The sequence below is a fragment of the Anopheles marshallii genome, chromosome 3, assembly GCF_943734725.1.
Source record: "Anopheles marshallii chromosome 3, idAnoMarsDA_429_01, whole genome shotgun sequence".
Classification (NCBI taxonomy): Eukaryota; Metazoa; Arthropoda; class Insecta; order Diptera; family Culicidae; genus Anopheles; species Anopheles marshallii.
Window position 1 is genome coordinate 4,632,924 of NC_071327.1, and position 21,503 is coordinate 4,654,426.

At 41.9% G+C, this 21,503-nt stretch overlaps 2 protein-coding genes across 2 annotated transcripts; one reads left to right on the forward strand and one right to left on the reverse strand.

Moving 5' to 3' along the window:
* Positions 1 to 6,556: 6,556 nt before the first annotated feature.
* On the forward strand, positions 6,557 to 7,843 carry LOC128715714 (protein transport protein Sec61 subunit alpha). Its single transcript, XM_053810626.1, has one exon. It carries the CDS (start codon positions 6,572 to 6,574, stop codon positions 7,841 to 7,843), a length of 1,272 nt encoding a protein of 423 aa, XP_053666601.1. The 5' UTR covers positions 6,557 to 6,571.
* A 4,748-nt stretch (positions 7,844 to 12,591) lies between these two features.
* On the reverse strand, positions 12,592 to 16,292 carry LOC128712288 (uncharacterized). The gene is made up of 7 exons (XM_053807182.1): positions 16,115 to 16,292; positions 15,848 to 16,035; positions 15,679 to 15,774; positions 14,003 to 14,230; positions 13,436 to 13,602; positions 12,930 to 13,373; positions 12,592 to 12,856 (listed from the first exon to the last, which is right to left on the reverse strand). Exons 1-7 carry the CDS (start codon positions 16,290 to 16,292, stop codon positions 12,592 to 12,594), a joined length of 1,566 nt encoding a protein of 521 aa, XP_053663157.1.
* Between the last annotated feature and the right edge of the window lie 5,211 nt (positions 16,293 to 21,503).

Sequence of the window (21,503 nt, forward strand, 5' to 3'; positions counted from 1 at the left end):
ACGCCTAAATGTAGGCAAATTTGTAATTTTAATACTTGTTAGATTCACTCTTACAAATACCTATTTAAGCATTGCTAGAATGTAACGAGCAGAGTTTTGATAGAACCACGCAACCAAACGATAAAATAAGAAAAATCAGCACTGGAATTAGGTTGAAGTCTTAGTCAAACGACTCGAAAGATCTCTATAGTCCTAGTCAAACGGTAGAATTTTTTTTTTCATTTCGTTCCTGATGATCATTGTACATTTTCCCATCACTTCCATCCTTCATAAAAGCTCTGGGTGCAAGCCAAACCCTGAAACTTTCCTCAATTTCTTGATTCAGTAGGTAATGTTGAAAATACGTTGCATACCACCAGGCGCTAAGCTAGAGCAAACGATAACCCTGCAATATGAACAATTTTTAAAACAGTTATATTTTCATTTTGCAACACATGCAATGTTCAATATACGGCAGAAGTCACCATATTGAAACTATATATAAATAAAATATGTTTACATTTTACTATTATTGGTCGTTTTATATTGGTCACATATTTTTATTGCACTGGTTGATGTTTGCATTACACAATCCTCATGAAACTGCACACATTCGTTTGCAAATAAATAGAAAGCAGTAAATATATAAGAAAACAAACCTGTTAAAATAAAACGCTACTGGAGATCATACACTTTACTCTACGGAAACGTTTGTTTTAGCAGCAAGGAAGAATCTGTTGAATCTATTTTAAAATGCACCGTCGAAATAAATCTTTCCCATCGCGAGAAATCTTTTGCCCGAATAAACTTTTGCCACATCGTTCGCCTGCTCGTAGGTTGGACCTTCCCTTTATTCTCCATGTTTATCGCATGCACTACCGTGATTTTACCATACTGTTTTTCCCCCCGGGATGAATAAACGCCAGCCAATCTGGTCGGAGCTGTTGCACGCGCAGCCGGAACGCAAGTGGGAACGTTACGCAAATAATGGTTCCAAACTGGGGCATAGTAACGAAAAACTAATCCTGAGTTCCAGCATTCAAGGTATCGGGCGAATGCGAAGCAGTAGAGTGTTCGTCTACCTTATTTTTCGTATTGTCACCTGCATAGTTTCATTTGCTTTACGTACCGGCGCATGCCTGCATGGCTTATTTCTGATTCTATATGTTGTTACTTTTTGCACCGTTGACCTTTAGCTACATTTATGTCAGAAGTTTTATTGCATTAGCACCACTTTTGAAACTTTTTCTATTTTTGCCGTGCAATTTTAGTAGCATGGCTTTGAAAATAACCCAACAAACGGAGTTTACTCGTACAAACACACAAAAAACGCAATAAAAAGGAACCATATAACATCAAAATGGTAAAAATATTAATCAAATTTATGCGTCCCTCTAAATGTGGCTCCCTTTGTGCACGATAGAATGTACAAATTAAATCGAAATACAAAAAAAAACCTTCAAAGGTCCCCGCCAGGCAACAATTCAATTCAAATGACAGTGTGAACGAATATAAAGCAAAAATACACAAAAGTGACGGGTAAAGTTCTGCATGTTTATTTGATGCAGTTTTGTTTTACTTCTTGGCCCAGCTTGTCCATTGCAAAATGGGCCCGAGGGTAACATCAATTAAAAACTGAGATTTGATTAATATAAATAGCTTCCCGGAGATTGATTGCACCGTGGAGGGTGAATAATAGGTCCGTTTGCCTAGGCTAGTGCTATGCCGGCAGTTCATCAATTTAATGCATTTCGCACGAGTTCGAGGGCAAATAAAATATATAAATACGGATTAATTCCTGTTGGTTAAACAGAAATCAAGTGGAACTATTCAAATGATTGAAATTATGTGGAAAACAAAATATGATGCATACATGAGAAGCATCTTGTTTCCTTCGACAAACATTCCTTCCGAGTTTTCAACGCCTGAATGTATGCACTTATTATTTTTAGATTCTTACACCATTCTGGGTATATTGCATACTAGCAGGCGTTTCCCTCTAAAATAAACCTCTCAATCAATTTGGTTTGAGCAAAAAAGAACTTCAAAAAGAGTATAAATAAAACACAATAAAATGCATTACAATCCTCTTAACTTATTCTGACAATCGCCATTAAACAGGAACGACTGCAAATGCAATGAATAAAGTCCTCTGTTTTTTATTCGCCCCGAGCCATGCGGATTACTTTAAACACGACTGGTGTTCCGTTCGTAGTTGGAAATGTGAAATAAAAAATAGGGCATCAAACATAAGGCTCTACGTGAAAAATGATAATTTAAGACCGCTTCGTTTGATTAATGATGAGGCTGCATTGTGCTTTGGTTGAGAACATAAAGAAAACGGCGCACCCACAAACAGCATTAAATATTCTTGTTCTTCATTCGAAAGCACGCACTTTTGTGATTTTTTTTTTCTTCTACGAAATGGTATACTTTTCCTTTCACCATCAGAATCGTAGAATATCGTTTGTCACATAAAGCGCGTACTCATGCTGAAATAAAAAGAAGGCCCGATTCCTACTCCCATCTTGCGGGCACTTTCAAGACGGAATCGTTGCACCGCATCACACCCAACACACGCAACCGCTCGTTGAGCCAGGACGAGCGGTCCTCACCCCCCCGCGGGATGGTAACGGTAAGAAGACACGTAAAAAATCATAAACGGATAAACGGACACTCAACGACCGTCCACCGGCACCAGTTTATGCATGAAATTATCATATCGTTAGCGAAACGGACCACAATTGTGCTGCGGTCAGTTCACCACCAGGTTCGGTGAAGCATCAAGCAACGGCTCCCTTCCACCTGCAGTTCTCCCTTGCCAACCTTCCTTATCCCACCTAATGTTCATGTTTAAATGATGATGTTGTACCTAGTACCCGGAGTCGTAGGGATTCGGTCAATGTACACGTGTACGATTTGCCCCCCCGCGTTGCAGCTTCAGTCGATAAATACCAGGCGAAAACATCAAACACAGCAATAAGAAGCAAACAAGAAAATAACATCAAACTCACGTACACAGACAACGGAAACGATAAGGTTCGGTTTTTGGGTTTCGCACACAGAATAATGAATCCCTCGTAGATCCGTACCCCATCTCGCTGGGTACCCACACAAGTACAAGTTTCGCTCGATGTATTTGCTTTCCCGTCGATTTTTCTCGCAGCTTTAACTTACAGTTTTTTTTTAGATAATTTAATGGACTTTAGAAAGTAAATACAGTTTCTTGAACTCTAGCTAACGCTTGAATGCATTGATACGTTACGATTTCATCAGTTATTTTCATTTTTATGCGTTTTATTGCTCTACCATAGTGTATAGATTGATTGCGCCAAAATGTATGCAATGTTTTTTATTTTCTATCTTATTCGAAAATAGTTTCAAAATACTGCACACTAAAGTGCCACTAAAGAGTCGCAAGGGTAACATACAGAGTTGCCCAATAAAGTTGCAGCAATTGATATGAAGAATGCTTGTTTATTTTAGTAAGTGTACAAGATTTAAATAATTGATATTAGAATGGCCATTTTTTTTAATTTATTGTTATTTGTTTGTTTTTTGTTAGTGTATAATATAATTCTTTATTCCTATGTTGTGTATCGTTAGCTTAAAATTCTTTAAACCATTTAGCTTTGTGAGTCAACTCTCGAACCCGCCCACATGTATCTTTCACTAAAACGTGCACTTGTTTCCTTATCAATTGCCGCATTTAGCTTATTCATTTGCGCGTTTCCATTAACGTAACGTTCTTCGTATTTGATTAACAACACATAAAAATTGTACGACGTAACAGAATGTTACAATGCAATGACGCTTCCTTCACTTTTAACTGGAAAGTCATTCCTGCCTACGGCATTTGGTGTTGAGCCGACCCACCTACTCCTACTTCTTAATCACCATTCAATACGACAATGAACCGAGAAGAGATGAAACAGACCAGAAACGAACGATGAAACAACAGTATAGTGAATGCCTTAGACCAGGCATTAGATGAATGATTTATACTGACGAAGCAAATCATTCTCAATGTAGGTGCTTCATACAAAAAAAAACCCTATTTATGCGCATATAATGCCATGAAATCTAACGTATACATTCGTCCGTTGACATGTACATCTTCATTGAATTATTTTTCCCTTGTTTTTCCACACTTTTTCCACTCCCGCTGTTCATTTGGATGATTCTCGGTTACTGATATGTTATCTGAGTCACTGATCCTCAACCTTTTATAACATCACAAACCGCAACCACCGCTTTCCAGCGCCACGTGCATTGTGATCCTGCGAGTACGCTCTGACGGCGCGGCACACTTTTATGCCGTGATGATTTAATTTCATGATAATTTTATGGTAATGATAACAGAGAATAAATTGCTGTACCTTCCACGCGCGTTCCTTGACGAGGTGAAGGTGGAATATAAAAGCAAAACTGAAAACGAAATGACCCTCAGTAAACGGCCCATCCACGATGTGTTGGGGACCACCACTTTCCAAGACCAGTGTGTGGGATGATGAAAAGAATTGGTCGAAAGAATTACGACCGACGCAGTACTTTGGCGGCGTACAAAGTGGCCTGTAGCCATCCACAAAGGTATATCCTCACGGCGAACCTAAAAGATCACTGAAACGACGTCGGCGGAAGTGAAACGCGACCGCAAACGTACAAAAAAAAACATGCACAATCCCTGCAAGTGGGATCCACAATGAGATGCACACCGTACAACCCAAGTCGCTCGTCGCGATTGCGGTGGCGAAACTCTCCAGCTCACGGTAAATTGTTTGTTGATTATGCTGGCCACTTCCGAGCCTGTTGTTCGGCCCCAAGTCTTCTGTGCAAGCATAACCGCATTTGTATACATCTACATTTCAAACACATCTCCTACAGCGGATAGTTGTTTTTGCTTTAGTGCTGCTACTCCAGTCCAGCAAGGGCTATTGCCGGTTGAAGCTGAATCAGAGGGTGGTTAATGTGCTCGCGTTTTTATTTGAACCAAGTAAGAAGAAACAACATAAAGCTGAGTACATTCAAGTAGTGGTCAGTGTGAAGGTAGTTTGGATGAAGTTTGTAAGCACAATGATTATGCTAATCAACAGACACTGTACAGAGAGGCACCATTATCGTACGTTCTGTTTATGTTCTTTTCTGCGGTGCGAATCTGCATTGCAAGTGAGTAATATAGGAAAACACCTGCAAAATGGTGTGGTTTTAGTATAAACGTATTAGCTCACCCAAAAATATATTCAAATCACTATTTAAATCGTCAGTCGACCGAAAAAGGTTTTCAAGACCATCTGACCGTATGACCATACGCAAAGAAATGACCATGACGTATGACCATAATGTGAGCATTAGATACGGACGGAAAAAAAACTATCATCATTATCATACTTTTCCAACTTTCTAATCCAATTATCTTAATCCAAGTTCAATTCAATTTTGCGAAGATCCTTCATCCTGCAGCATCAAGGCGCGTTAATATTAAATTCTACACTTCAGATATAGATGACGCTAGCGTCGATACATTTTCTACCCCTGATGGTATGCAATACGCGGTACATATATAAACTCCCCATTGCAGCCAATACGAAATGTCACAATCACGGTTACTACCATGCAAGGTAGCGCATAGCTGTCAAAGTACGATTCACGCACCCGGTACAGCTCTACGTACCTCGTCCGAATGACAGTACGTGACAGATCTCCGCTTCGTGGCTGCCAACAAATCAACGAACGGGAGGAGACGTTTCGGGAGAGTTTGGCTCGTTGGATATTTTATTTGCCGACGGATAGACCAGCACAGCGAAGGTGTTGTTTGTCCAGCTAGGTTAGCTCGACAAAACACGACACGAAAACAGTTTATTTACCGCTGGAAAGTAGAACGAAAAGCAACTACCCTTCGAAGAGTGAAGAACGAGTGTAGCCGAGAAGACCGTGCGTGCGCGAGTTTTTGTGAAAAACCCACCAATTCCCATCGACCTGCACAACCATGGGAAGTAAGTATGCTTGAAAAATTGTGTCCCGTTTCGATTGTGTTCTAGTTGATCGGGGAATATATCGAATAGTTTGTTTTGTAAAACGCTCCATCCCCAACCTTGAAACGGTGTACATTCTTCCCATGATTTGGTTGCGTTGGATATATTCATCACTTTTCACTCGGTGTGTGATCCCGGCACGAGTTTTTCTTCGCCCATTTCACTCTGTCCACAGCGTGGTACGCGTCGTGCCGTCCCTTTCCCACGCGACAACGTGCGCTGTGTGTACACGTAGACAGGCAAAAGCTCCAGGTTGGAACTTTCGCCTCGCCAACGGAACACAACCTTACACCGCCGGATTTGTTCCATTTACAGAACGCTGAACTCATTTTCGCACCATGTCCCCGCACTTGACCTATAATTATGTGCTAACGAAATTTGGTCTACCATTTTTGTTTTAATTCGCAGTAAAATTCCTGGAAATAATTAAACCGTTCTGCGGCATACTGCCGGAGATCGCGAAACCAGAGCGAAAGATTCAATTCCGCGAGAAGGTACTATGGACGGCCATCACCCTGTTTATCTTCCTCGTCTGCTGCCAGATCCCGCTGTTCGGTATTATGAGCTCGGATTCGGCCGATCCCTTCTACTGGATACGTGTCATTCTCGCCTCGAACCGTGGTACGCTGATGGAGCTGGGCATTTCGCCGATCGTAACGTCTGGCCTGATCATGCAGCTGCTGGCCGGTGCCAAGATCATCGAGGTCGGCGATACGCCCAAGGACCGGGCCCTGTTCAACGGTGCCCAGAAGCTGTTCGGTATGGTGATCACCATCGGGCAGGCAATCGTGTACGTAATGACGGGCATGTACGGTGATCCGGCCGAAATCGGTGCGGGCGTGTGTTTGCTCATCATCATTCAGCTGTTTGTGGCCGGTTTGATTGTGCTGCTGCTGGACGAGCTGCTACAGAAGGGCTACGGACTGGGCAGCGGTATTTCGCTCTTCATTGCCACAAACATCTGCGAAACGATCGTGTGGAAGGCATTCTCGCCCGCCACCGTCAATACGGGCCGTGGAACGGAATTCGAAGGTGCTGTCATTGCGTTGTTCCATCTGCTGGCCACACGCCAGGACAAGGTGCGAGCGCTCCGCGAAGCGTTCTACCGCCAGAACCTGCCCAACCTGATGAACCTGCTCGCGACGGTGCTGGTGTTTGCGGTGGTCATATACTTCCAGGGTTTCCGCGTGGATCTACCGATCAAGTCGGCCCGGTACCGCGGCCAGTACAGCAGCTACCCGATCAAGCTGTTCTACACGTCCAACATTCCGATCATTCTGCAGTCGGCGCTCGTGTCCAACCTGTACGTTATTTCGCAAATGTTAGCGGTTAAGTTCCACGGCAACTTCCTGATCAACCTGCTGGGCGTGTGGGCCGATGTCGGTGGTGGTGGTCCGGCCCGATCGTACCCGATCGGTGGGCTTTGTTACTATCTGTCTCCACCGGAATCGCTCGGACACATCGTAGCGGACCCGATCCATGCCGTCCTGTACATCGTATTCATGCTCGGTTCGTGCGCATTCTTCTCCAAGACGTGGATCGACGTGTCGGGCAGCTCGGCCAAGGATGTGGCGAAGCAGCTGAAGGAACAGCAGATGGTGATGCGTGGCCACCGGGAGAACTCGATGATCCACGAGCTGAACCGCTACATCCCGACGGCGGCCGCATTCGGTGGGCTGTGTATCGGTGCCCTGTCCGTGTTGGCCGATTTCATGGGAGCGATCGGTTCCGGCACCGGTATCCTGTTGGCCGTCACCATCATCTACCAGTACTTCGAAATCTTCGTCAAGGAACAGTCCGAGATGGGTGGTATGGGCACGTTACTATTTTAGAAAGGTGCTTCCCATCCCCAGCATCCCCATCTCCTTTTCCTGTTCCCATCCTTCATCCGCTCTGTCCCATTCTGTTGGAAAAATATGTGTTTAGTTGGCTTTGTTCCAGATTTTTCTTTTTGTATCACACCACCCAACCCAAGTGGCACTTCACATCAGTCACAAATTCCCCCACCCCGTCCACGATCACTTTCTTCACCACCACCACTTCCTTTTCCTTCCTCGGGACAAACATTAATTTAAGCTAATAATTCTCCTTTAGCGTTTTTAGCGTTTAAGAAAAGCGTTTAACACTACTCTACGTGAGGAAAACGAGAGAGCAGCGACTGAGAGGTGTAATAATTGATAAATGAAGATAGCGAAGAATGGGAGAACGCGCGTGTGTGAATATAGTAATTGTGAATTAGTTTTTTTTTTCACTTTTGTCCTTTCCATAGAGAAAGAGAGCATCAACAAAATGCGCAACGCAAGCGAAACGAAACATACCTGAAGAGTTAAATAAATCTTTCATTCACACAATACTCACAAATTAGTAAAACGAATATAGACGAAAACAGCGCAGCTAATATATAAAACAAAGGCAATAGTGTTCATACCATATGCAATCGTTTTCGTTTGTGTTTTGGATTGTTCCCCACACTCAAAGAGAACATGGTTCTTCAGACTTGTACTTTTCTCGCTTGATTTCCATTCCCCTCACTGCTGTTACGGTTCATTATTTAGTTTGTTTTCTTTTTCTCACGCCGAACTGAAGGATAAAAAAGGCAATTCACGCTGCTATAGAGACAGAGACAAGACGGTGACAAAAATAGACAATTAGTAGCCGAGACTATACGCCTACGTTTCGCGGGTTTGTTGTGGAGAATAGGAGAACAGTAAGCTTTTCTCGTTTCCGTTCACGTTACACAGGTGGAACGAAAATAGAGGAACACCAGAGAGAGTGGGTAGAAGATCATGGATCACATCTGAAAGGGAATAGTGGATGCATAGTGGCACCAGACAGCAAACAGTTTACCTTGGACGCAGACAGAAACGCGAGAGTGCAGAAAGTTGTGATTCCACTAGAAGCGTTGAGATTGACCATTCAATATAATAAGAAGAAAGATGCTGAAATCATACGATCATGTTTCATCTTGACTTATGTAAAGTCACTACATAAATTTCCAGAACAGAATAAAAAGAAGCAACAGTCTTATTTAAATGTTAACGTTTCAAGAGTTTCCTGCGTGAATGGAAAGAAATGACCTGCTGTTATAAGCGCCTTAAGATATGTTTTCAGAATGACACGGTTACTAATGGGACAAGCGTTCAAACCGGAGGAGATCATTCGCGGTTCAACGAGTTTCTGAAATGCAATGGACTCGGTGATATTAAACACCTGATAAAATAACCAATTAATCCAAATGAAAGAACCAAACAACAAACTCTCAATAGTTCGTTGCTTTTTTATCTATGATCATTTCATTTCATTTATATTATTATTTCACTCGTTTGCATCGATTATAATTACAGTTTTATCCAATTAAGGTAATGCAATCTCTCTAGTACAAGGTTTTGTTCAGCTTTGTTTTTTGTTGTTTTGTTTTACTATTTCGACTAATATTACTACGGCAAAAAGTACATACTTTCTTGTGTGTGTTTTGTGTGATCGAAATTGAAAAGCTTGTTATAATATAGCCTGCTGGAAGCCTACAGGACCAGACTTTCGTTTTATGTTCGTGATCGATAACGTGATCTGTGACAAAAGTTGATGGAACTAACTCACAATTACTTTTGTGTCTCGCGAATATCATAGCATTCTATTCTTTTTTACCTTCTTCTTGGTAATCTACTTAGGTGCACTCTCTTTAACTCATGTTGCCTTTGAGGCTGTTTTGTTTCATCTTTTCTTTCTTCTAATATACACACTTTTTGTTTTAATTTTCATTTCTTTTGTGTTCTTGCTATGTATTGCTTCGCATGTTAATTAGCGTTTAACATGTTTTTTTAGGGGTGTGTTGTGTTTCTTTTTTATATTGTTCAGGAAAATACATCTCTTAACATCTTTTACCATAAATTCATTCAGTGCGTTTTTGTTAGCTTAAATTTTTGTTTTGGTTTTGGTTTACATCATTGTTTGTCATTGCATTTTGTATTTTGTTTGTTTTTTTTTGCCAAGTCATTATTTGGCGTTTGGATTCTGAAACTCTTTGTTGTTTCATGTTGTTCAAAATGTTTTCTCTTACACTTCGTCTATTCGTCTCTAAAAGCGAATCGAACCGAAATGAAACACATTTCGCAATTGACACTTTTTAGCAGGTAAATCGGTTACAGGGATCATCTTACACGAAGAGAACAATTTAACGTAGGGTATATGGTTATGGGGGGAAACATGGGAAAGAAAACATGTTCGTAAATATGTTGAGTTGAAAATTAATGAAGAATATTACACACATCACATCACTAGTAGAAGCGATTGGAGCCATTCCATTTCCCAGCCGTTACCGTAATGGGAACCGACCGATCTACAACCCTATCTCGCTCGTTTTCTCGTTGCTCACAATCAATTACTAAATGTTTTGAATTCTGTAAACTAAATACTCATTTCTTTGTGCTAATCAGTTCAGCTAGTTCGCTTTTCTAGTGTAGTTTTGGATCATTTTGCGTGCAAACACAACCTTACAGTAACATGTTCGTGTCGTCGCACCTGTCTTCTTCACACTCCCGCACTAAAGTGATGATCGTCTAACACGGGGGTGTGCAATAGTGAGATCTCAAGTACTTTTATCAATGTCGTCCATCGTTGTGGTAAGAATTATCTGATTTTTCTATACCATCTTCTTCTCGTGTTTTGTTCGTTTTGTCCAAGTACCGAAATTGATCTACTTACAGCATAGCGATGATTTTATGACTTTTTGCATTTGTTTTGTTGTTAACAATTTCTCTTCCCAAATATTCCGGCTCAAATTCAAATTATTGCTTAACTGCAGACTTCATTTACACACTTTTTTGTAAAACGATAGCTTTATCCTCTCTCGCAACTCTTTTCTTCTTCATGTACAACTTGTTCCTTTGCTGGAATCTTACTTTACAGTGATTGTAGATGAAAATACAAAACACAAAACTGACACACCCTGTAGGAATACAACAACTGCCCCGTACTCTTCCAGGTTAAATGGTGTCTGATTTTGTGTTGCACAAGAAACTATAAAAAAGAAAACTGAATCTGAAAACAAAAGTATAAGGTAAATACATGATAAATGTGTTAAGTCTAATTATATCACTAGTCTAGTATTCGCAAGTGTCTCGCTACCTTTCACGCACGGACATGCAATCAAAACATCCCCAAAGTTTGCACGGTTCCGAATGACAAAACAACGGATCAAACTCATGGTTAACAATAAATAAAAAGGAAGAAATTACCATCATTTGCGGTAAAATCTTCTCACCAAACTCATTCCTTCAGTAATGATTTTTTTTTGGGCAAATCAATGATTTTAAATGTAATTCCTCATTGTCCAAAATTAGTCCATCTCGCTGTATCCTATCATCCACGAATGCTTAATCTTCGGATTTCGGAACCGTGGGGAAACTATTTCGTACAGTCTTCGTGGTCCGATATCGGCCGTTCCTTTGCACTACTAGCAACTAGCATTACTTCCTCACAACTATACTCTCTCTAAGTATCTTTCCCACTTTTCCTACGCTTTACACTACACCATATATGTAGTCTTTTGCTATACAAATTGGAACTTAATGCTACTTAATTATGTGTGTTTTATGCTTCTCTCGCCTTTGTTAAAAGATACGCTCACGCATAACTCAATATCACTTGCACATATATATGTATAAAAAAACGAAACTACACACACGCACACACTTCAATTATATAAATGGGAAATGGAAAATAAACGATCTTCCAACTAGTTGAATCCACGCATCGCTACAACGGGCTTCATCATACACACTTGTAACAGGGGCGTGAGTGTTTGCTACTTTATAACGAGTTTTGTGTACCTGAACCGCCCTATTTTTGTCCCCTTTACTGCCGTTGGGGTTTTGTTCGTTTAATTAGATTATTTTAGTTTGCGAAACATGCATGCAATCCGATTTGTTTCTTATTTTGTTTCATTAAAGCCAATACCAAACATAGGTTAATCGAACGAAACGCCGAACGCAATCGGTTTGACAGAAGGGCTGGGCTCAGTGTGGCACAACACACGCGCGGAGTATCGATAGTATCGCCCTAGGAAGGTGTCATTTCGTAGCAGATGTACACACGGTTACATATTTGTACGTAAAAAGCGTCTAGCCTCAAATCTACTAGGTATCGTCCAGATCGTCCATTTCCAGATCGTTAAATATGTATATATGTAAATATATATATATTGTTGGGTTAGCTTCTGCTTGCAGTAAATATGTTTCACCTCATCTGTTCACGAACATCTCCACGCACGTGTATGAATCATCAGGAGGGGGTTTCGTTAAGAAGGAGTGTTAACGATGACTCCTCTCCATTGCAGCGATCTTTCGTTGTTCAAATTGGCGTCCAACGAACTGAAAGATCTACACATACCAAACGCAAATGCGTACGACTTTCTAAGCGCCTCGGGCGCATTACGCACTCAATCACAATCAAGTGTACTTAAACATATAATATACCAAACTTCATCAACGTTCGACATAAAAATTCTTCCCGGGGGTAGCGCAGCTGAGTAGCAATCATGGTGAATTCCCCATCAATAATCATAATGGGTTCCCGGAGGCTCTTAAGTTTGCAGATCGTTCACCGAGGTAACGATGTAGATCGAGCTCACCTTTGCCCGCTGGATCGCGGTTACCGTGTTCTCGCCGAGCATTTTAAACAGTATGTACCCGATGATGATCGCAAACCCGGCTACAAGGACGCGCACAAATGAATCTTCGTTCAGCTGTATGATGACCCAAGCGCCCGCACCCGTGATGCACATCAGCGTCACGATGATGATCGTTTTAGCCCAGTGCTGGATCGTGAAACCCTTCTCCCAATCAAGCCTTGTGAGAAAAAAAAGAGAAATAGAGGATAAATAAGTACATGCGTTGTGTTTCAACAGGTGTGATCACCTACCTGTTTGATCGCTCAATTTCGTACGGTGAGTCGCACACTTTGCATTTCAGCACGGCATCACTGTTAGCGCAGCTGTCCACGAGCCAGCGGCGCAAACACTCATGATGCACCGAGCTAACGTCACCGATGCATTTGCACGGCTGGATCAACGGTTCCGGCTTATCCGTATCGTAGCAAATCCAGCAGTCCTTTTTCGCCAGAAACGACTGTCCCTCTTCGGCGTTGGCCGACGTGGACGGTTCGGCCGGTGCTTCCGCTGTTCCTGCTGCACACGCGCTGCCTGCAACTGGATCGATCTGGCGTGTCAGAAGCTTGCGCGGGTTCAATATCCAGAGCTGCTCCGGAGCCATCGAGTTCCACAGACAGCACGGGAACCAAAGCGCAACGCCGACCTCCGCCAACCGGAATACAATATCGTGCCAGTTGCGTGAGTACACCGGTACCCTAGAAACAATAAAAACGAACATTATTTTATACAGTTCATTTTAGTAAGCTTTCGTGCGTACTTTTTCTTCCAAAAATCGCCCAATGTTTCCGAGGTGAGAAAACCGACGATCACTATCATCATGATCGCCTGGCTGAGTAAACCGAAACGCGATTGGTGCAGCTGGGAAGCGTTCACATTTTCACTATTTGGCACCACGCCGAAGTCATAGACAAAGCCCCCACGAACCTGGTTGAAGAGAAATGCAAGAAATAGTAGCGAATATTATTACAAAACAAATACCAATAGTTAAAACAAACATGACGCAACTTGAAATTACTCAAATTCAACTACTACGAAATCAAACTCATACTGTGTGGTTAAAAACAAGCTAAAAAATAAGACAATTTCTTTAATAAATTGTCTTTAAAAATAAAGTATGGTAATTGATGTTCTTTTGAATTACTTTTACAGCACACGATTATTTTAAAAAAGGTTTTGTCTAACTTAAGTAACTGAGTAGAATAGACGAGTATTTTTACGAAGCAAATTCACAATACACTATTTTCGAAAATCGCCCTTTTAACGTTCTGAAATTTCCAACGCAATCTCTCGTCGAACCGACTAACCACTTTGCATTTCTACTTACCTTGAAGAACACTTCGACACCGTAGATGAGGAAAAAGATGACCACGATCAGCAGCAACACTGCGTAACATCCGTTAAAGAACGAAGTGCTACGTCCGGTAAATAGATGCGAGTACGCAATCTCCGCCAGAAACAGACTGTAGGGTAGCAGATTAAAGGCCAGAAATCCAAGAAAACTTTTCGACAAGAACTGCGATCGTTCCCAGCGGATGCCTTGCAGGTGGAAGATCTACGATAGAAGACAAAGCAGCGAATGAAACGATGAAGAGCTGTACCCCCATATAGTTCTCACTTTCGAAGTGTCATCACCGCCCTTATACGCTAGGTTAGAATATCAATTATTCGGAAATGGACTGGGACGGACGGGCATAATGCAATGGTACTGTGTGCGGACTGCTTATTTGGCTACAGCTTTATCAATTAGCACTACCCTGTCCTCATATTACCTGTCCCAGCCACTGCCAACCGGCGTGAAATCTTCGACATAATAGCTTCAAGGACAGGGAGGGCCACCGCTCAATAAAGAAAGCATTATTACCTGAGAAGCGCACGATTCACAACACCAAAAATAGTAAACCGGACTCTACACACTGCTTCTGCTTAAAGATGCGAATATTTACAAACACACAAGCCATTCTGAACGTCTATACCCGGTGGCGGAACTCCCATTCCCGGTGGGTAGTAATAGTTAAAAGCTAAACCGCCACGGCACGTACCAGACAAACAGCTCGCAACGGATAGAATAATCAGTGCTTGCGAACAGAGTACGACTCCATCAGTTCCACTCAGTATACTGGACGGCGGCAAAGGAACGTTGAAAAGACGCTGAGCAAATATTGTGCGCTACACGTAAAGCCTCTTTGGTCGGTACTTTAAAATATCTGCCGGGTTATTATCTCGCGGTCGGAGGGAAGCGCAACTAGCGCATATTGTCATATCCCACCCAAATGGAACACATTTAAAGTATTGCCCTTCTGGATTGAATGCACTCAAGTGCACTGTTGACACTATTTCCTAACTTCCACACTATTACGTGCAAATCACTAGGTATGAACAAAAAAATGACACTGTTTCATGTTCATAGCGCAATATAACGCCACTCATTGTACGGGGAAACGATAAACCTGGACAAATGGAAACCAACCCAAACACGCAAGTTGTCATCTCGCGTTGTTTATGATTTACGAGCAAGACACATAGCTTTGTACGTAGAAAAATGCATCTTTAACAGCAATATTGGCAGTCGTTCCGTAGGAAGAATTGACGAATATAGTAATGAATAATTATTAAGCAAACTTCAACAATTATTCACGTGTAAATGATGGGCATATCAATCTGCAAACAAACGAATAGTCCCCAGGGAACTAGGTGACCCATTTACGCCGTATCAATTGCCAGCTTAACAGATTCCACTTATGGCGTCAGTTCAAGACGTCAGAGATAAAAAAAAATATGTGTTGGAATTGTGTGATAAAGATGTGCCTCGGTAATTAACATAATTAACTAGTCGGCGCAAGTTCTGATAAATTTCTGTTTCGAGATTGACGGCACATTTCCTTTCTTCTTTCTATGGATGGTAATAATGCTCATAAAATAGACCTGCCAGTCGAAGAAACAGCACCGATGCATAAATATGGCGTCATTTATCTCTCGCTGTCTCCCATCCCCGACACTTACCTCCGCCCAAAGGCACACTACGAGCGACGCGCAAGTCATGACGAGCGGATAGTATAGGGACATCAGATACGAAACCCATGCCGGCTGTAACGTTTCCTGTAGATGATACAAACGAAAAGTACTCGATCAGCATCCGAGGAGCGTACTATTTCGAATCGACTTCACTTACTGGAGTGGTGAAATAAGCGCCACGCAGTACCGCCGCAATAAAGACGAAGAAATACAACAACTTTTGCGTAGTTAAACGACATGCGGCCAAAAAGCTGGGCTGTTTCAGCCGCTGGTACTCGGCAATGATGCATATCATCAGCTGGACCAGCGAAACAAAACCCACAAAGTAGAATACTGCCGAAATGCCTGCAAAGGGAGAGAACATTTGCTTTTAGACAACTATTTCTGAAAATGACCTAAGGGTAGTTTAAAAGGGTACACTTACCGGCATGGTAGGGTAGATTAAATCCGGAACACTCTTCGCCACTGTAGCGAATTTCGCACAGACAAGTACCGTTTAGACAGTCGCCTCGTCCTGAGCATTGTGCCACCGTCTCAGGCGAAGTCCGATCTCCTATCGGGATTGAGGAGCACCCCATTAGGCGTTCGAACCGTGATACCATACTATTACATTAGAAACCTGAAAAGAGTGGGAATGGAAGAGAAAAACAGAAAGGTCAGAATGACTTTTAATTGAGTGCGGTGGAATAAATTGAGTGATTTATTTTGGCGAGGTTGCACACACAAGGTTGAACTAGTTTATCAGAACAGATCTTCTTTCCTTACCACCTAGCGGACCCTTTATAATAAGGACAATGAACTTTATTCAATGCTGCATTGACCCAACGTAGTTCTATCGTCTTATTAATTGTAAATGGATATAATGTGCTTAAGCTCTACATCGAAACAGGTTAAGAATTTAGTCAGTGTACATTACTCGGAACCACCTTGCGCGCGTATGACCTTTTGAGCTGTTTAATAATAGATGTACCAGAGCTGCTGTTCCTAAACATCGTCCATAGCACTTTGTCCGTATTGTGTATTGTTGGTCAGTTTAGGTCGTAACAAGCGGGGCAAACAACACGGTATAAGCCATAAGCCACCAAAAGTACCGATGCACGTGCGGTATCGATCCAACGCAACTACCACGTGGAGAGCTCGTGTGGACATGAGAAAGTATTATCGATTAACGAAGAATCGACATATTCTATAGAATAAATATTTCCATAGTATGCAAAGTTGATTAATCAAAATGTATTTGATTAAAAATTGAAAGGACTATAGCGTTAAAGACTCTTACTCTTATGTCACCTAATCCGTCGAATGAAAAGCTTCGTAACTTCCGTACCTTTCAATCGTTGGATATAGAAAACCCGAAACAAGTGTGATTTTCCACTGGCGCACAATTTCCTTTCCCCTTGCACTTCTTTACATCGATCTGAACAACATGTTGGGGCCGGCGTTGAACGACGCATGTGAATGCATTCGTACGCCCCAACTACGATGTGGAGAGAGAAACGTTAGCAGCCTACTTGATACATTTGTTGCCCGCGCATATTCTCCACCCGTTTTAAACCTCCCTCCCACCCTCTGGAACATCGTTGAACAAATTTGCCTGCTTCGATACGATGGTGTTAGGTACTTCCTGCTTCACGAGTGTGTGACTAATGGCAACAAAAACGAAACGCCATGGAGCTGAACTAAACTCCCGGTACAATTGCACTCGGCTTCGCGGGTCACACTTAACGACTCTACATTGTTTGCTGCTTGCATTTTTTTTCTGTTGTCCGTTTCTTTTCTTTAACTCAACCTCGCGCGAGTTCGGGTACGCGTGTACCCAGTTGTCCAAGCGAGTACATCCGTCAGCGGTGTCAAACACAGGTCGCTTTGAATCTGTACACCGCACTTCAGCGAAGCACGAACAGTTGAAAGATGAAATGTCTGTTTCAGTTATTGCACTTAAACGTATGGTGAAGCAAATCAACCTTAAATACAGATCTACTGACCAGTGGTACCCTGCAATAATGTTTTTATCTGTTTTCTGATCTGTTTTACAACAATTCTGCGCAACAACTTCATAAAAGAGCTGTTGGTGGTCATCTATATTAAATTATTCATGAAATTCACGCCCTTGAATAAAAATTTCTTTTCACACTTATCCGTTAACGATTTCTTGGTGTATCCACTATATATCCTACAGCCGGGAAATTACATGATAAGACAGTGGACGCTATATTATTTATCAAATCTCGTAACTCACGAAATATAGCACAGTTTAATGCTTAGAGTGATCTTTAGCAAGTGTGCGAAAATAAACTCCATCACCTGTTGAGTCGCATGTAGGTCACTTTCAACGGAGAAGTACACATTACATGACCAAACTAAGTTAACTTGATGGCATTGGAAATTTATGGTCGTTAATGATATAAGGTTGGCCAGTAACAACCTAAATCCTAAACCTAGAACTGTATATACCTATTGCTTAGGGTAAAAGAAGCCAACATTTCTTCCTCCACGTTTGACACTCCTGATGTACCTATTTTGCATATTGTGCACTGCTGAACGGCAAGGTGTCAACCTCGTGAAGGCGATACAGCTGCCATTAAACAGTTTATGATAGACAGAAATTACAATTCCACCCTGGAAATAGCCAGACTGTTGGCTACGCTTAGTTATGGTGACAATAAAGGATACAAAAAATAAACTTCAAAATAGTTCGCTAAAAAAGCAGCGAAACAACGGCAAACGGCCTATTACAACGCATTGCAATGAGTGCGTTGACCGATAAATTATCTCTTCTCATAGTATTTTGTTGAATCGTCAAGAAAATCAACATGTTTACTCTCACTTTGATTGGCTAAAATTGAAAATAAACATTTAAATTAAGATATCCCGTATCGTATTTCGGCGAGTAATCGTTTCCTACAAAAGATATTCATTTTAAAATCACACTTTAAAGGCGGGTGTGAGGAAGAGTTGAATTTCACTTTAGTAAACAACCCTTAATATACGCTCTATCTATATCTACACATTGCGTAGATAAAGCAGATAAACATAATTCTGCGCTATCATTCCAACGCTGCTGCTGGGTCTTCGGTCCCTCGAACATCGAATTTTGTCGAAGATTGCCTCTGGAATGTTCAGCATATAAAACCGCGATAAAAATAAACCTTTCGTTCGTTGCGGACCATTCGGTCGCCACAGACACGTTGTTTGATGAACCAAAGTAACTACACAGCTCTGTCTCGCGTTCTTGTTCCCGCGTGTAATTGCAAATTTCAACCAAACCGAGTGATTTGCATTTGAATCTTGATCATTTCTGCGTATTCCTATCGTTTTGTCGAAAAGACCAATGATTCAGAGACGACACAACGCTACGTTCACATGTTTGCGCTTGCAATGATTAAAAACTTTTGTCAAAAGGAAAAACGATAAAATCGAGGCGAGTTGCAATTGCGCATCAGTGTGCACCGGCGCAACGCAGCTAGACCACAGGGTGGTATTAGGGTTAAATTGCTCCTAAACCGGGTGATCGTCCATCACGTAAGGGAGGCTGCTTCGGAGGACGTCAAGCTTCAAGGGTGGGGTGGAAATGATGGAGGCAATAAACAATCAAACATATGACTACAGACTGGCTCGCTCATTTGCACACAGCCTCCTGTGTGATCGATGGGGCGCGTGAATAGAGGGTGGTAGGTTTTGTGTAGAGCTACCCCTAAAAAAGCCGTACGACACCTTCACCTTCACCGACTGTTGCTGCGTTTGGAGTTCGTTTTTTATTTCTCTCCTTTCTACCAGCTCAGCCGTCAGTCGTTTGTCATCGTGACGGTCTAATCTTTTTTTGGTTTCTCGCCAGCTATGGACATACACAAACACACGTATCCATCCACACCACCGTCATCACCCTCTACTGAGCTTCACACATCCCTTGCTGTACGTGGATTGCATATCAAATCGAGGGTGTATCATCATTATTCCACTCTGTTCAGCGATTGACCGAATGGTCTGTGCCTTTTGGCTCCGAAATGAGCTACCTTTACCTCTCCGGAAGTGGAAGTTAAACAATTTCATTTCATTACTTCAAGTATATCCTGTCAAATTGCAATTGCCAACAGCTTTCCTTCTTGATACATCTAAAACATGATAGCAGATTAGTTTAGTTATGAAACGTAATGTTCGCGAGGGGTTGCTTCTATACTTTCGCTTGCTAAACGAACTAATAGCAATCTTTTTCGCTCCCCTAATTCGCAGAAATCGCGTAACCAGTGTTCAAAGTACACAGTAGTATGGACGAACAAAAAAATCACAAATCGAGGGTATCATCGAGTCGACCTCCGCGATTGACCCCAAACACTGCCCTTCTGCATCGATCCACCCCTTCCAGCACGCACATTACACATTTTCACTGATAATCAACACCAGAACACCACACAAAGAACGAGGAGTAGGATTATGTGTATCCAAATCCAAACAAAAACACCTACCAAATTGGGTTGAGTTGATTTCCGCACAGCAATAACCAAACCCGTACAACAGCGCGTTCAATTCGTACTCGTATTTCGCTTTTTTTTCGAAGCAGTGACGATTTTTCTCCCCAACACTGACCTGGGGGGGGGGCTGTGTGTTCGACTTTTCACACCCCTTTGGTAAGGAACTCAAAAACAATACACACTAAGCAGATAGGAAAATATATCGTCACACACTGCACACTTTTCACTAATGCTTCATTTTCGATCCTTCAACAACGCCCGAACGAATGATTCACAAAGTAGTCGGTGCGTTTTTTACTCCGTAGAGTGGTACGGAAATTTTTCAAAACAACAAAAATCCCACAGCAACCACAGACCAGCGGAGCAAACCTTTCGTCAGCAGGCCTCTTTTTTCTTTATGCTGTTTTTCCTTGTGTGCGGAAAGGTTACGCACACACGCACGCTTACGGCTAGCGAGTTTTGTTACGGTTTCATTCTGGATGTCTGTTCTCCGATGAGGAGATGCTAAATTTTGCATGGTTCGTTTTAAATTCATGTCGATTTATCTACGGCAAGACATTCATTTACACTTACGTTGAGAACTAAACTGTGGCGTCTAGACGATTACAACCACTTTGCTTTTGTTGACAGCTGACCTACAAGCCGGGTTGCCAAGTTTCTACAGTTGCTTTTTGCGCAATTTTTGTGTTTACAAGTGCATCTTTCCTGTAATATTATGCTGTAAGCACTTTGCGTTATTCATAATGCGACACGTAATTTTATTTGACTAATTTCTAAACTATTTTTCTCGAATTTCCTGTTGAAATCTTATCAATCATCGAAAAATCAATACCCCGGAGGACCTGTCTTTAGAAGCAGGAATCGATTGACTTTATTTTTAGAATATCAAAGTACAGTTGAATACGCAAAAAACATAAAATTAAAGCTGTTTTAAATACAGGCGTCGGAAATGAATTTTTTGTATTGCGCTGCTAGTCGGACACAGAAAATTTGTTTGGACGATATGCCACCAGGGGCCAGCTGTCCAATTTCTGCCAATTGTGGCTGTCACAAACTATAGCTGCCTCTCGCTCTAGCGTTGACGTTGACACGATCGGAGTAAAACACGTAACCAAACGTGAACGAAAGAGAGGCACGAACTTGAGTTTGTGGAAAATCAAATGAGAGGAGAATCCAAGCTGACATACCCAGGTACACGGTGCGCAAAGAACATTCAGTGAAAATCGGGCCAACTAAAAAGGAAATAAACGTTGCGGAAAAGTACAGCCGATTGTAGATTGCTGTCCATTCTTCCCTCAAACCCCGCAGGGTAAGAAGGGAACGCAAGTGTTCCGTCCTTTCGCG

Excerpts from the sequence above, each read along its gene's own strand:
- LOC128712288 (XM_053807182.1), bottom strand. The coding sequence starts at position 16,292 with ATGGTATCACGGTTCGAACGCCTAATGGGGTGCTCCTCAATCCCGATA. Across the intron at positions 13,374-13,435 it reads GGCGATTTTTGGAAGAAAAA|GGTACCGGTGTACTCACGCA; the intron begins GTACGCACGAAA and ends TATTGTTTCTAG. Across the intron at positions 12,857-12,929 it reads GAAATTGAGCGATCAAACAG|GCTTGATTGGGAGAAGGGTT; the intron begins GTAGGTGATCAC and ends TTTTCTCACAAG.
- LOC128715714 (XM_053810626.1), top strand. The coding sequence starts at position 6,572 with ATGAGCTCGGATTCGGCCGATCCCTTCTACTGGATACGTGTCATTCTC.